At 45.5% G+C, this 16,704-nt stretch overlaps 1 protein-coding gene across 1 annotated transcript in view; it reads left to right on the top strand.

Moving 5' to 3' along the window:
• STPG4 (sperm-tail PG-rich repeat containing 4) overlaps positions 1-16,353 on the top strand; it is a 32,732-nt gene extending 16,379 nt beyond the window's left edge. The window contains exons 6-7 of the mRNA XM_084822123.1: positions 14,536-14,640; positions 16,237-16,353. Of these exons, the coding sequence (XP_084678249.1) occupies positions 14,536-14,640; positions 16,237-16,353 (222 nt within the window). The remainder of the gene's footprint in view (positions 1-14,535; positions 14,641-16,236) is intronic.
• Positions 16,354-16,704: the final 351 nt, after the last annotated feature.

Below are 16,704 nucleotides of genomic sequence, written 5' to 3'. Positions count from 1 at the left end.
AGTTTAGTTTAGTTTAGTTTAGTTTAGTTTAGTTTAGTTTAGTTTAGTTTGCAAGGATCTAAACTATGAAACAAGGGAAGGACACATGAGACTGCATGAGAAATAGACATGGAGAAAGAAGGGCAAGACCCCACAAAGGGTATTGGGGCGCTTGCTTACTCTTCATACATCATCACCATTGTACAGCAGGGCTGAATTCAATTTTGGGGAAGCTCTTGGGGGGGGGGCATTCCAGTGGTGGTCAGGACCAAAGGCATCAGGGTGGGGCAAAAATACCAGCATGTTTTTGCTCGAAGCTCTTACTGCCTGCAGCTAAGCCTTAGAGGAGGCATTTCAGCCTTTTAGAACGGGGGGATAACCCATTCAGCGGCCAGGGATGGATCAACACTTCTTGCACATTTATACCTCGTAGTACCCACAATAGCATCTGTTGCAGCATGTTGGATAATATGGAATAGAAAGCAGGAAATAACACTAGAAAAGCAGTATATGGAATACATAATGTGCCCCAACAGTTATCTGTGCACTTCAATACTGATAAAAAGCACTAGTGTAAATCTAGCCCAGGAAACCACCAAATGATCAATGGTCAAGGAAAGGGGTGGGTGAAGCCAGTGAAAGGGCTGGCACCCCCAGGATGGATTTGGCCCATGGACAGCATAAGCGAAAAGGACAAATTCCTGCCCAAAGAGCTTACAATTTAAGGTTTGACACTGGGAAAGTGTCAAACCTTAAATTGACACTTTCCCAGTGTCAAATTTGTCAAAGTGTTAAATTGACACGGTCATGCCGGCCACATGACCACGGAAGCGTCTTCGGACAGCGCTGGCTCTTCGGCTTAGAAACAGGGATGAGCACCGCACCCTAGAGTCGGGCACGACTGGTTGGGGACACCTTTTTAGGTCTAGCCCAGGAAACCACCAAATGATCAATGGTCAAGGAAAGGGGTGGGTGAAGCCAGTGGAAGGGCTGGCACCCCCAGGATGGATTTGGCCCATGGACAGCATAAGCGAAAAGGACAAATTCCTGCCCAAAGAGCTTACAATTTAAGGTTTGACACTGGGAAAGGTAGCAGCAAGGGTAACAAGAAATGCATGTGGACAAATATAATTCCACATATTGAGCTTGCTCTCAAAGGGCCATAGCTCAGTGGTAAACACATTGTTTGCATGCAAGGTCCCAGGTTCAGTCCCTGGCACCTCTGGATTATATTAGCGGTACCATTATTTTAAAGGATCCGTTAGCAGGTGATGGGACTGGCTTGACACTGTGGGCAGGTGCTGCCAGTCACAAGAGACAACACTGGGCTGGATGGACGAAGAGTCTGACCTGGTGTGAGGCAGCTTCCTGTGTTCCTAGATGGCAGCTCTTAGCGAATTGTGGGTGCGCTAATCCAATGCACTTACAGGCCACATGCCTGGTGGTGGAGAAGGGCAATCCTCATTCTGACCTATGCTAGTCCATAGAGACTAGTTGGATTGGCACTGGGTGGTGGCAGCTCTTTTTATGCCTGAACAGTGGCGGTAGCTGAAAATAAAACCCTTGCAACAGGAGGTACCTCTTGTAATGAAATACCTCCTGTTTTGGATGCTGCTTTACTCTTACAGGTACCATCAGGAGGCGTTCTTAGATTTTATTGTGGTTTGGAATAAAGGGTTGGGCTTAGCTGCTGAAAGGGGCTTCCCCCTTCCCACCCCCACCCCCAAATGTATTTACAAAAAGGGAACAGGGAAAGGTAATAATATACAAGGAAACAGAGTAATAGTTGGAAACAGTACTTAGAAGGCAAAACAACAAAGCTGACTAGACCTGTCTATAGTCGTCAGTAGAACAGGACCTCAGAAACCAGCAGTCCCAAGCAGACAAGGAAAAAGGCTACCTTGCTGAAGCTAAGCAGGTCTGGGTCTGGTCAGTGCTTGGAGACCACCCGAGAATCACATGTAGCCACCTTGAATTCCATGATGGAAGAAAGGTGAGATACAATTGTAATAAATAAAAAAATAAATAAAACCAGATGAAGACAAAAGCAATGGGTAGCTGTAAACGCCCCCCCACCCAGTTTTATACCCCAAAACCATTAGCAAAGCTAAAGTGATTCTCATTAGCCAATCATAAGTGAACTGAAACAATCTTCTCAGGCTTCCTGGAGGGGGCAGGAAGTTCCCCCAAACACTTCAGCTGAACCCATTCAGCCCAATTAGTGAGCGTGCTGCTGTGGCCTTGAAGCCCGGGACGGGCTGAGATAACACGCACGGGGGCCTGACGCATATGTCCAGGCTCAGCCTCACAGAATGGAACTTTGCAGGCTGCTGAGACACAGGAAGAAAATGGATTTCCTGACTTGCACATATGCACGCACGCACACACATCCACACACACACACACAGCCCAGCCATCCTGATGCAGATTGCTCTTTCCTCACTGGTAGCAGCAGCGGGGGGAGAGTGATCTATGTTAGGGTTTCTGGGACAAGGAGTGGAGAGCTTTCTTTCCATCCCCTCCCCCAGCGACCCTGATACAGACCGCTCTTTCCTTGGTGCTGCTACCAGTGCGGAAAGAGTGACGTCAGGGTCACTGCGGGAGGGAATTCGATGGCAGAACAGGGGGAGTCAGGGCATCCATGGGGGGCACAATCAAGGCTTTGAGAGTCCACAGGCAGCCTATGGGCCACAGATTGTGCACCCCCCAATTTAAATGCATCAGAATATTAAGACATTACACAGCAATATACATTCCATACATTGCATCTATTGATATATAGCAATCATGTTTTTATAGTGTATCTTTATCCAAAAGTACCTATACTGTCTTGGCTTGAACTCAGTGCAGGACAGGCTATTGTGAAGTCAATGTATACAGCACATCTAGCAGGCAGAGTAGAGCCTTCAGCAATCCAAAAAGGTCCATAGTCACCCAAATCCTTGGGTCTGGTGGTCCAGCAGCGATCAGTGGCCAAGACAAGCAGAAGCAAGAGACCAGGGTAAAGTGGAGCTGGGCTCTCATCACGTTTATAATAATAATAATAATAATGATAATTCTTTTATACACTTGTCTGGTCAAAGGTGGGGGCCCTAATGAGTGATGAGACAACCATCTTCCAATCAAAACTGGGGTGCATGTGTGGTGAGACTACCCATTCACCAATCAGAAGTCAGGCGTTTATCTATTCACCAACCATCTCATGTTTTATGCTCATGTGCCTTGGGAACATCTCTAGCATTATCACTAACGGGTTAATCTGAGACTTTTCTAAAACTTTATTGAAGGTATCATCTGGGCACATTCTCTTGATTGATGTGTTCCTCCCTGGTACATCTTCTTTGAGCATCTTTGATCATTTACACCATCTACGCCTCCCAACCACTTTTTGTGCTCCTGTTATGGCTTCCCAAACCAGCAGGCCTTGAGTAAAGATATTCTCAGTATCCCTTATTAGTGCATGTGCACACAACACGAGCTCGTCCGCAAAGGCTTCTCTTCCTGATTGGTATCTGAGCATGTGTCAGCTCTCCTTTCCTCTGCTTTTTATCAGCAGCTTTGCCACACAGCGGTCGCCATGACTTTACATTTGGTTTTGCAAACAGCCATTTTGCAAAGAGCTTCCACCCCCAAAGCAAGTTCTCTGAAGTCTCAGTGAGTTAGAGGTATCGTAATGTCATAACATTAATTGGTATAAAATCACAGTTGAAGACCTTCTTGCCCATGTGTCAGAGCTCTGGAATACAATTTGGGTTAGGGATGTCAGAGAAATCCACAATGGAACCAAATAAGTTTGGATTTTTATGAATCTGACCTGTGCATTCTGGAGCGGAGTGACTTTTCCCCAGTTGGGTGGAATCTGCAGACTTGCAAACCGTTTTTCTAACCTTTGGGAATTATGCGCAAGTTTAGTAACAGAAAAATAAGCAAAATTAAAGAAAAACAGCTGAACATGCGCATTTTCCCCATAGGCTAAAGTGTGAAAATGCACATTTGGGGGGATTTGTGCATTTGGGGATGTGTGCATTTTCACAAGTGTGAATTTGCACAAATGTGAATTTACACAAATTCGGAAGCTAAAAAAAAAAAATCCAAGCAGGCAATGGAACAAAAGGTGTCTGACAATCCATGAAATGCAGATGGAATGGATTTTACACAATCCTTACAGCCCTAATTCTGGGTCTTTTTAAATATGAGTCTGAGATATTTTAGGGGATCTTCTTATTTGTTGTTCAGTCGTTCAGTCGTGTCCGACTCTTCGTGACCCCATGGACCATAGCACGCCAGGCCTTCCTGTCCTGCGCTCTCTCCCGGAGCGTGCTCAAGTTCATATTCATTGCATCCGTGATGCTATCTAGCCATCTCATCCTCTGCCGTCCCCTTCTCCTTTTGCCTTCAGTCTTTCCCAGCATCAGGGTCATTCAGACTATTCAACCACCCTTCAGTCTTCTGCTGGCATTTTTAACCCTTTCAGCACCATATTAACAGACTAAATGGACCCTTGATTTGATCCAGCATAGCTGTTTTTATTTTCTTATGCTCAAGTTGCCAGATAAGTGCGAGTGGATTTAGATAAGATGTTCAGAAAAAACAACACATCACTACAGGGCTGTGATGCACCAAATCGTCTTAAACCTGTTATGCAACCTTCTAATTAGGGAATTGCCTTTCTCTGCTTCTCTGGTATATCACATCATCACCAGTTTGTATTTTCCTGTGGAAATGTGTCATCGAGTGGAACATACTGTACTACAAAAGACAGAGAGAAGGGGTAGTGCTACAGTTTCCTAGCATCTGACAAGCATCAGTGAACAGAGGTGACAGTTCATGACAGTGATTCAGGAATGCCTTACCCAGACTGAGCAGAAAAAGTGTTTTGCTCAAATTAGCTGCCAAATCTGCCCCCTATAAAAGCAGAACAGTTGGACAATTGGCAAGGAAACTGGGCAGACTGCTGGAAATGAGGAAATGACCTGTAGTGGGAAGAAATGAGGAAATGGGGAAATGACCTGCGGTGGGAAGAAATGTCAGATCTTACTGCTTTGATATTAAGTGAACAATAAAAAAGCTGATCCATAGGTTAATAGTGTTACACCATTGGACCTCGATTATCCAAGTGGTGACAACTCCAGGGGTTAAGGCATTACCCAGGCTTTTCCTTTTCCTTGGAATGAAGCTACTGGAGGCGTATGGCATTTTTGTAATATCTGGTTTATATACAGGGTGAGCATAGATGGGGGTTCACAGCTTTAACACTCCGATACTGCTCCTCCACTAGGTTTCTAGGTGGGCCTTGGCACCCTAAAGATGCTTCTAGAGTTCCATTTTGTTTTCCAGCCCTCCAGCCTGATCTTGTCTCAGTATGACCCTAGCTAAATCTACCCAATATTTAACACAGACTGAATTAGCATTATCCATATTTACCCAAGAGATCTTCACTGGGGGTCCTTCTCTGGGTGTCACTCACCTCCTGTGGCTGGGTGAGTGGCCAAGCATTGAGAGGGACTTTTTGGTTGGGGCACCTTGTTTATGGAACTCTGCCTCGGGAGGCTTGCCTGGCGCCTACTCTCTTGTCTTTCTGGTGCCAAAGACCTTTTCATTTTCTAAAATATCTACTGAATTGTTTTAGCTCAGGGATGTCAACCTTTCATCAGCACAAGAACCAAAGTCAATGTCAGAGAAACCCTTGGGGGCTGCATTCCAGTGGTGGGTGGGGGTGAAGGTAAAGGGGGAAAGAGCCACAGCCAAACGGGGTGGGGCCAGACTACCAGTTCATTGTAGCTTAAAGCTCTTATTGCCAGTATGGAAGCCTTAGGAGAGGCATTTCAACCTCTTAGAATGGGGAAGAAATGACAGAAAAACCAGGAAGCCACCAAAGGATTAGCGGCTGGGGAAAAGGGAGTGGGATCAGAGAAAGGGGGTGTTGTTTTAAATTGTTTTAGGTACATGCTATTGTTGCATGTGCTATTTGTTCTATGTCATTACATGAACAGTTTTATATTTTATATAATGTATTTTAATGTTTTTTAATTTTTTGTGAACTGCCCAGAGATCTTCAGCTATGGGACGGAACAGAAATATCATAAATAAAATGAGTGCTTAATTCTTCAAAGTCTGGGTCTGAATCCCTTTGTAGTCAACCATGGCTAAATCTACACTACTGCTTCATAATAGTAGTGAAGCGCACTGATAACTGTTGGGGCACATTATGCATTAAATATACCACTATTGTAGTGTTATGTCCTGCTTTTTATTCCACATTATCCAATATTCCGCAACAGATGTCATTGTGTGTCCTACGAGTTACGAATACGCAAGAGTTACCATGATGGGATCGTAATGATGTGACACAAGGTGTAGATCTGGCCCATGTTTGTGGTGCTGAGTTAGGGTTGCAACCTCTTTTTTCTGTTAGGCTCCTCATCTTTAACAGCTATCTGGCAGGCGGGTGCAACGTGGTCCTCTCCACACTGGGAATACAGTACCTACTGAATTTGCCCGGTGCAGATGGGCAAGAATTTTGTTTGGTCTGTTGTTTTGCTAAGAACCTAATGAAATTTACAAATTCTTCCATCTCCCTGATCAGGATGGTGCTTTTGAAATCTTACAATGGAGGATACAGGGGGGGAAATATCCTTGCAATAGTTGATCAGCATTTATTTTGAAAGAACAGCGAAGGATTGTGTATAACATGAATTCCCTGAGGATGTTCTTTGGCTTTTAAATAGATGTTAACCTTTTATTTGAAAATCCTCGGGGATCTCATTAATGTCCCCGTGCCAGGTGCCCTTCTGTGACAGAAGAGACGTTCCATGTAAACAACAGCTCCTTAAATGAGTTATTGATACAGCTGCTGTCCAATATTTTGCAACAAATGAGCTGGAACCCGCATCTTAGCGTTTCCTGCCTCAGAGCAGAAGCAGCTAAAAGCTGTGTGCTTTGCAGGTGACGACAAAGGCCACTACACTGTTGTTGGTCTGGAGATGGTTTTGTGCTTCTTGTTTGCTTTAGCATAAACAAAGTGTTTTTGGGATGTGATGTGATGGCGTGGCAGATCTGCATACAGGGGAGCCGGGAGATCCGGGTTCTAGTCCCCACTTGGCCATGGAAGCTCACTGGGTGACTTTGGGCCAGTCACAGACTCTCAGCCCAACCTACCGCACAGGGTTGTTGTTGTGAGGATACAACAGAGAGGAGGAGGATAATGTAAGCTGCCTTGGGTTCCTTGCAAGAGGAAAAAAGGCAGGATATAAATGCAATAATAAATAAATAAATAAATAAATAAATAAATGTGTCCCTTGTCCACCAGATATGTCGAACCTCCTTCAGTCCAAGGGCCAAATGCTGTTTCAGAGAAGCTCTCCAGGGCTGTCTCCCCATGGCAGGCAGTGCTAAACGGAAAAGGGAGGAGATCAAAAATAGTGAGAACACTCACATATTTTAGCTGGGAGCTCTTACTGCCATTTCAACCTTTTAGAATGAGGAAATAACCTGTGCAAAAGCCATAAAGGATTGGTGGTTGGGGAAAGGAAGGGAGCTGAGGAGAAGGAGCATGGCCTTCTGGGGAACCCCAGAGGGCTGGATCAGGACCTCAGGTGGGCCAGGTCTGGCCAACAGGTGGGCTGGATTTGGCCCACGGGCCTAAGGTTTGACATCCCCGCTGTACACAATGGCCAAGTTTGCGCAATCGCTGGGGAAACAACGCAGTAAGGGTTGTCTCGTGTGACCAGCGTTTACCTAATTACCTGCACTGCATCATCTGAACCCAACGTGCGGCGTGGCAGGGGCGGCTTCCAAGCTACCCCACAATCCCTACAACAAGCCACGGGTTATGGGGTGGGTTAGAAGCTACTGCGCCATGCCGCATGCCGGGTTTGGACGACATGACAATGCAGCATGGGTAATTAGATAAATGCTGGTTGCACGAGTAGCACATGTGGGGGCAAGGGAAACAACCCATACTGCATAGTTTCCCCTGATGATCATGTGAACGTGGCCATTCTTGCCCTGTGAGCAACATTGATCTTGGTTTAAGATCCTGGTAAGTAAACAGTCCTCCATTTGTGGGATGCATGGGTTTTTTTGTGGGGGGGGAACCTACTGGATATCCATTGCAGCTCTGTTGGGCTGGCAGCTGCAATCCCCCCCCCCAATGTCATGTTCCAAGGGGTGGGGGGAATGGCAGTTACAAATGAAATGAAATGAAATTTTGGCCTGCGCTGGCAGAGACTTTGAGGGGGGAAAGATGGCATCCCCATGCCCAATGGAACTAGGAGGGAGTTAGGGTAAGTTTCAGTTACCCTGAAATTCATTGTTGCCTCAATTGCAAAATAAGGAAGGTGGTTGCACCACCTATTTCACCCCTCAACCACCCAAATTCAGGCTAAACTTTGAAAGATTTAAAGTGCAATCCTATGCATGTTTACTCAAAAGTAAGTCTCATGGACTTCAATGGGGGTTACTGACAGGTAAATGTGTATAGGATTGCAGCCTTAAAATGTCAGCTCAGCTTTTGTTTATATCAGGGCTGGGCAATGCGTGATTTCAGCTTCAATTTGCATGATTTGTGCAAAGTACACAAAATTGCACAAAACTCCAGATGTTATTGGACTGCAATTCCCATGAACCCTCACCATTGGCTATCCTGGCTAGGGCTGATGGGAATTGTAGATGAAAATGTCTGGAGGGCCACAAGTTGTCCACCCTAGCTTGATATATCTCTGGGCCAAGTAGGGTGGTAATTAAACATTTTTTTCAAGTATGCTGCTGTTCTGTATTTTCAATAGGTCTGCAAAGTCATGTGCTATTTTTCCTTTGTTTTGTTAGGGATGTCAGAGGAATCCAGCTGTGTGGTGGAGCTTGATGAGCTTCAGCTCAGCCCCCAGACTTCAGCTCATTCCATGAGGATTTTCGGTGATTTTTTATTTGTGCAAATTATGACTGTGATTTGTGCAATTTTGTGTACTTTGCACAAATCATGCAAATTGAAGTTGAAATTTGCACAATTAATGCAAATTGTGGCTGCAATTTGGGCAAATCACGTAAATTACGTGTAAATTGCTGATACAAAAAAAACACCTTAGACAAAAGTTCCCTGGAGTTTGGGAAAAGCCCATGTCTTGGCTCACAAATGTAAGCTGAGTCAGGTACTCCAGAGAACTCCAGAAAGCCCCAAAGGGGCTGGATTTCCCAGCAACTGACATCCCTATGTTTTGTGTATTTCTTGTTATATTTTAGCTAAAGCGCATCTTATGTGGTTCATCAAGAGACTCCTAAATAATCTATACGCACCGAGCATTTTCTTAAAAGCCATTTAGTTAGTTGCCATTAAAAAAATGTCTCTGTGTTGTGCCCAGCTACATTTTTCTGAGACTTGTACATAGTCCCCACCTCCTAAACCTCTCTCTCTTCTAGACAAAATGAAATTGAATTGCCACAGGCTAAGAAACACACACGCACAAATACACACTCATGCATGAGATGCCACAATATGAAATGTGTTAAGAAGCATCATTTTTACACTCGAAGGAACATGGCAGATGCTAACACATGAACACAAGAGAGAAAAAACAGACTGACGTTAGCCTATCTACTGGATATAAATAGTTTTATTTTTTCTTGGCTTTATAACAATAATATAAAAGTGTTGCTTGACATGTTGGTGCCACTCGTGTCTCTGAGTGATTGGAAATAGATGGACTGGTGTAAATGATTCTGCTACAAAGCAACGAGACAGCACAAGATCTGTGTCAGTCGTTCATATATTAAAAGGTTGGTTGGTTTGTTTTGCAAGATAAAGCTGATATCCTGTAATTACTTCAGGGGCATGCAGACCTGTCAGGATCGATCAGTGTTACTCAGATCTTCTGTGGTGAAAAGAAATGCTATTCCTGTCTTTCTAGAACACAACAGCCGCATTTGGATGTTCATATACACCCCCTCCTCTCAATTACAACAGCACGAGGGGGGCAGCGTGCTGTGGGAATCTGAGGGGGTGGGGCCTGTGCTTGCTGGCCCCACCCCCTCTATCCAGGGCCAGCCCTACCAAGAGGCAAAGTGACGCAGTCACTTCAGGCGGCAGATGCTGGGAGGCAGCAGCAAAGTGTTAGAGGAGAGAGCTGTGTGTGCCACATGTGCTCTGCTCTGTACCCCCTAAGCTAGCCTGCTGCCTTCAGGTGCAGTGTTGAAGTAAGATTCAGCTGCAAGCCCAGTTGGCTTCTGTATCTTGACCTTTGCTTCAGGCAGCAAAATGTCTTTGGCCAGCCCCGCCTCTATCCCGTCTTCCTACATTGGTCAAGAGGCTCTGAAGTGGGGAGCGTGCTCTCCATAGATAGGCTTCCCATGTGACGTAGGACCCTGTGGAGCCGGGCACTGGGGAGATGTAATGGAGTGGGTGGCAACACAAAGGTAGATCTTGAAAGACAGCTGGTCCACCATTTTCACTTTTCCCCTACAGTGTGCAACAGTAGGGGAGGGTTGTTGGTGGTTGGGGAAAAGGAAGTGGGGTCAGAGAAAGGGGGGTGTTGTTTTAAATTGTTTTAGATACATGCTGTTGTTGTGTGTGCTATTTGTTCTATGTCATTACATGAATGGTTTTATACGTTATATAATGTATTTTAATGTTTTTTTTAAATTTTTGTGAGCTGTCCAGAGGGCTTCAGCTATGGGGCGACTTAGAAATATAAGAAGTCTGGGTCTGAATCCCTTTGTAGTCAACCATGGTTAGATCTACACTACTGCTTTATAACAGTTGTGGAGTGCACTGATAACTGTTGGGGCACATTATGCATTAAATACACCACTATTGTAGTGTTATTGGGTTGAGTGTGTCTGTGGTTTTGTTTTCCCATGAAATTTTTATTTTATTTCAAAATAAAGTTAACAAAGGCAACTAAAAGAAGAACATCATCATCATAAATCAAGATCACTAAGGAAACAAAGGAATTAAATTAACTAATTAAAATTTTTAGTCTATAACCGATATGCTTGTGGAACTTCTACAGTAAAGTGGCCTAAGTAGGCGCTTAATGTCTAATGAAAGTAAAAATGTATACAGCATATAAACCAATTTATATGTTTATGCAGCATATACAACAATTTATATGTTTACATTTATACAGCATATAAAAGGAATGCGTGCAATGTGTTATTTTGTGTGTATGCATGTATTAGTCAGAAAAAAATACAGGCAACTGTACTTGGCTGGAATTTGATCAAATGTTTGAAGAACGACATAAATGGAAACCATGGCGCTATCCTATCTTTCTTAAAGTTAGGATTCCTTGCATGCTCAACTTGCTGAGTAAGTTTATACGTAGACATAGTCTCCCAAATTTTACCAACCCACTGCTCTTTAGTTGGTTGTGTTGGAGACTTCCAATTCCATGCTATACATGACCATGCAGCTGTATACAATTGCTTAAGAAGGTCTTTTTGCAGGAATCCTGGTTCATTAGGTTCAAAAAGATGAAGAAGCATAGCTTTAGGAGTTACCAGTGGTCTAAGGTGAAGAAATTCCTGACAGTACTCAGCAACCATGTTCCAAAACTCCTGCAACTGTAGAACATTCCCACCAAAGATGAAAGTATGAAAGTATCTGACCGCACCCCTTCCAACAATATTCATTATAATCTGGATGTATGAGATGAAGCCTTGCAGGGGAGTGTTGTCATACCTGCCAATATTATACTACCCTTATACAAATCTATGCTGCGACTACACTTGGAACACTGTGTACAGTTCTGGTCACCACACCTAAAAAAATATATTGCAGAGCTGGAAAAAGTGCAGAAAAGGGGCAACAAAAATGATTAAGGGGCTGGAGCAACTCCCCTGTGCAGAAAGGTTACAACAGCTGGGATTGTTTAGCTTGGAAAAAAGGAGAGTAAGGGGAGACATGATAGAGGTCTACAAAATTATGCATGGTGTGAAGAAAGTGGATAGGGAGACATTTCTCTCTCTCTCTCTCTCTCACTCTCTCTCAAAATACTAGAACCTGGGGTCATCCCATCAAGTTTATTGGTGGGAGATTCAGGACAGATAAAAGGAAGTACTTCTTCACACAGTGTATAGTCGAACTATGCAACTCCGTACTACAAGACGTAGTGATGGCCACCAATTTGGATGGCTTTAAAAGGGGCTTAGACAAATTCCTGGAGGAAAAGGCTGTCAAAAGCTACTAGTCCTGATGGCTATATGCTACCTCTGGATCAGAGGCAGTATGTGTCAGGAATTGGATTGTCCTTCCCCTTCGCAATCAACAACACAAAGAGACAAAGCTTCAGACTAATATGACTTTATGATGAGCCTTTCTACAAATGCAGGTCCAAGGAAGCTCTCAGACTGCCTCAGGCCCTAAACAACTAATCTGCGATCTCTAATCAGGGAAGATGAACCAGAGGGTAGTGAAGTTGCTGACAGTTTGCCACAAATCTCATGGCTAAACTTGCCTCGCCTTGGTGGCTCTCCCTTAGGGTGGCTCCCTCTTATGTTGGCTTCTAAGAGTGGCTATCCTGGTGGAGCGTCTAAGCCCTGTCCCTAACTTTCCTGCTTTGCTTTGTGACGTGCCCTAGCATCTCTCAAGTCATGCCCCTCTTCCTCCTCCTCCTTGGAAACTTGAGTTCTCATGGTGGAGGGAGGGGGTAGTGACTCAGCCTGGGCCATCCATTTGTCAAGGCCTTCAGCGGAATCTCTCCCAGTGTCTTGGGGCTCTAAGGAGGGCACACACACACCCTGAGCTCTGATCCAGCTGTTCCAACTCTGATTCAGAATTGGAGCTGTCAAACATCTCAAGGGGCTTGGACTCATCCCTGACAGTATGCTTGTGTACACCATTTGCTGGGGAACATGGGCAGGAGGGTGCTGTTGCGCTCATGTGGGTTTCCTGAGGGCAGCTGGTTGGCCACTGTGTGAACAGAATGCTGGACTAGATGGACCCTTGGTCTGATCAAGCAGGGCTCTTCCTGTGTTCTTATGATCTTATATGTCTGTTTGTGGGAGGGGGGTTTCAGTCAGAACCAGTCAGAATTCTATCCAAGGTGCAGAAGCTTCAGACTCTGGATAGCTCCTTTAGAGTTCTGACTGGTTCTGACTGAAACCCGGAGCAGACTTACTGCCCCACTGACATTGGAGCCACCAGCCTCCACTGGGTGGAGGAAAGGGGGAGGGCTAGGGAAAAGAGGCGGGGACATCTGGGGAACCCCATGTGGCTGGATTGGGACCCCAGGTCTGAGGTTCTGCACCCCTTCCAACATCTCAGTCTTTCCCAGCTGATACCCGAGACCCTTTACCAGGAGAACCTAGGAACTCAGCTGGGGACCTTCTACATGCAAAACCTTCACTTTGGATCCCAGCCAAAAGACTGGGATCCAAAGAATCACAGGCAGAGCTTCCCTGCCCTACCCAAAAAATCTGAGTGCTGCTTTCCATTGATTACAGACACACACATGCACACACATAATGTTTTGCTGTAGTCATAAGGTCTGACACTGATATCCAGGGGATTCAAGCAGCATCACTGCATAACTACTTCAGCTTCACTGGCATGTGCCATGCAGAACCATGTCCCAATCTAGTGGGTGTCCCAATCTAACCCTCCGGGGTTACCCAGAAGGCGATGCCCCCTTCTCTTGTCCTCATCCCCTTTCCTCCAACCACAAATCATTCGGTAGTTTACTGGCTTTTCTGCAGGTTTCACCCTCGTTCTAAATGGTTGCGATGTGTCTCCTACACCTTAGTTCCACCCAGAGAACATTAGTTATTTTTTTTGGGGGGGGGGTTAGAAATATAATAAATACATAAATAAAATTAGTTATGGGAAATAAGCAGTTTAAGCTAAAATATGCTGGTGTTTTGAGGGTTTTGGCCCCTCCCCTTTTGCCTTTGGCCCACCCACCACTGGAATGCAGCCCCCTGAGAGCTTCTCTGAAATGGAATTTGGCCCTCGGGTGAAAGAGGTTGTGCACCCCTGGCTTACAGATTGGGATAAGAACATAAGAACCTAAGAAGAGCCCTACTGGATCAGACCAAGGGTCCATCTAGTCCAGCATTCTGTTCACACAGTGGCCAACCAGCTGCCCTCAGGAAACCCACATGAGCGCAACAGCACCCTCCCACCCATGTTCCCCAGCAACTGTGTAATTAGGCATACTGCCTCTGCTACTGGAGGAAGCATATCGCCATCAAGACTAGTAGCCACTGATAGCATTTCCTCCAGAAATTTGTCCAACCCCTTTTTGAAGCCATCCAAATTGGTGGCCATCACTACATCTTCTGGTAGTGAATTCCATAGTTTATATGCTGTGTGAAGAAGTCCTTTTATCTGTCCTGAATCTCCCACCAATCAGCTCCATAGGATGACCCCATTAGCTTCTAGTATTATGAGAGAGGGAGAAAAATGTCTCCCTATCCACTTTCTCCACACCCTGCATAATTTTCTAGGCCTCTATCATGTCTCCGCTTACCTGATCTGAATGAGGATAACAATAATAACAGTATAATGAAAATATTTGTGTATATGAGGACTTCTGGGGAACATAAACGTCTATTACTTTGTAGAAAGAAGGCCCAGGCCCAGGTGAATATGAAATAAAAGAAAGCCCAGTTGCCGCAATACGGTCCAGCTTCCTGTCAAAAGTACCACGGCTGTTGCCGGCCTATACTGTGAGTTGCTTATTGAAAATGAGCTGATGTGATGTGTGTTCCGAATGTTTGCAACTACAGTGCAGGACCATAGCTACAGGGGGGCCTATGGGGCCCTGCCCCTCAGGGATTTTCCAGGTCTATCCCTAGATTTTCAGCTCCCATAAAAGAAAAACAGAAGGAAACCTGTAGCCCTCTTCCTTGTGAGATATGAGAAAACCATGGGGATCAATGGAGGCTGGTGGCTCTGATGTCAGTGGGTTGGTGCATTTGCTCCAGGTTTCAGTCAGAACCCGTCAGAACTCCAAAGGCACTATCCAAGGTGCTGAACCCACTGGGGGGGGGTTGGTTGGTTTCAGCACCTTGGATAGCTCCTGTTGAGTTCTGACTGGTTCTGACTGAAGCCTGGAGCAGGTTTACTGCCCCACTGACATCGGAGCCACCAGCTTTCACTGATGGAGACAGTCGATGGTGTTCAGGAGCTATGAAATTGTACCTATAGAGGGGATACAATTCCTGCCGTGGCTGTATGCAGGTATGAATTGCACGCACACAATTCCTCAACCCCTGACCTAGAAAGGCGGTTCTAAGCGCATTCAACTGAACACACTTGGAACCCGCCCTGCAATCAGGAACTGGAGGGAGGGGAGAAGGATGTGCTTAGCATTCTCCATCAGATTTTCCTGCTCAATGGGGGAAGGTCGGCAGTGGAGCTAGCACATGTTGTGGGTAGGGCCTGGGCTGGCATCAAGGGTAGGCATGTGTGGGCATCTGTTGAGGACCCATCCCAGCAGAGGCCCACTAACAAGAGGTCCCTGGAGTTGTTCCTCCTCTTCATGGTTGCAACCTGCTTATTCACCTACCGCTCTCTCTGACCCAGACTACGGTGATGGTGAGAAGGAGGAGCAGAAGAGGCCACTGCCAACTTGCTCACTAGCTGTCTTTTTGACTGTCAAGCAAGCAAGCGGTAGCAGCAATGAAGAAGAGGAAGAGGTGCAAGAGCAGTGGGTAACAATGGCAGTGAGAAGGTCGACTACTTGAGGAAGGGGGCCCACTGATGGTGTCTTGCCCCAGCCCCCCCAAAACCTGAAGCAGTAATGGGCAGGGCCACTGGATAGGTTCCACCTCTCCCTCCATGGGTAAGAATGCCTGCAGAGGGTGAGTATTGTTCCCAATTTCTCACTTAGAAGGAAACCTTCTTCTGCCTCTAATATTCTGGCCCATGAGTACAAAGCCACCATGATAACCGAGCAAGTGTACAAGCAGGCTTCCCCAGCCTAGTCCCCCGCCCCACCCCCAATGTATTAGACTTCAGCTACTAGCCAGCATGAGATCTGTGGTGGTGTAGATACAGTATAGAGAGAGCATACTATGGGCACAGAGACATAAGAAAGGGACTAGCTGAGAATGGGCTAAAAAGAAAATGCCGTCAAATTTGTAATGGAAATGTTTTCCCAGAGATATCCTAGTGCTACAGTCTCCTTGAATTGTTTAAAAATGTCAAAGTAGCCCTCTCAAAGTGATTTGAGTGGCATGTCCCAGCTCCACTGTTTTGCCTTATGGAAGTCTACCTCCATTTATTTGATAGTCATCTTCTTTCTTTCCCTTTCTGTACAGAAAGTCCCTGGACCGGGAAGTTACTGGCCTACAAAGCAGGCTCCAAAGCAGCCTAGAACCATTGCCAGTCTAGGACGAGAGCACACCATCTTCTTCAGCAATGTTCCAGAGCTTTAGATTACCACATGGGGCCAGCATGTTGAATTGCAGGGGCGCTGCTTCAATCAGAGACAGGCGCACGTCATGTACTTCTCTACCTGATTTGCGTCTTGATCTGCCCTAAATTGTCATGGCATCCTTACACCTTACACTCAGCTTCCTAGTTCCACTTAATTCCCGGACCTCCTTTCCTAGCAGCCTAGATTGTTCCTGTTGTTAACCATGGCTAAGTATGTTTGCCCGCCACTGAATTTGATACAACATGCTTGAATTTGATTTAGTTTTTATTGAGAACAACCTTGGCTAGATGCAAGATCTGCATTGGAAGGGAAAAAGAATACTGATTCCTAAATAATTTTGACAGGGTCA

This window comes from Heloderma suspectum, chromosome 1, assembly GCF_057233095.1.
Source record: "Heloderma suspectum isolate Gila_16-S chromosome 1, 16-S_ref, whole genome shotgun sequence".
Lineage (NCBI taxonomy): Eukaryota > Metazoa > Chordata > Lepidosauria > Squamata > Helodermatidae > Heloderma > Heloderma suspectum.
The sequence above is the reverse complement of the archived record's forward strand: the minus strand, read 5'-3'. Positions and strand labels throughout refer to the sequence as shown.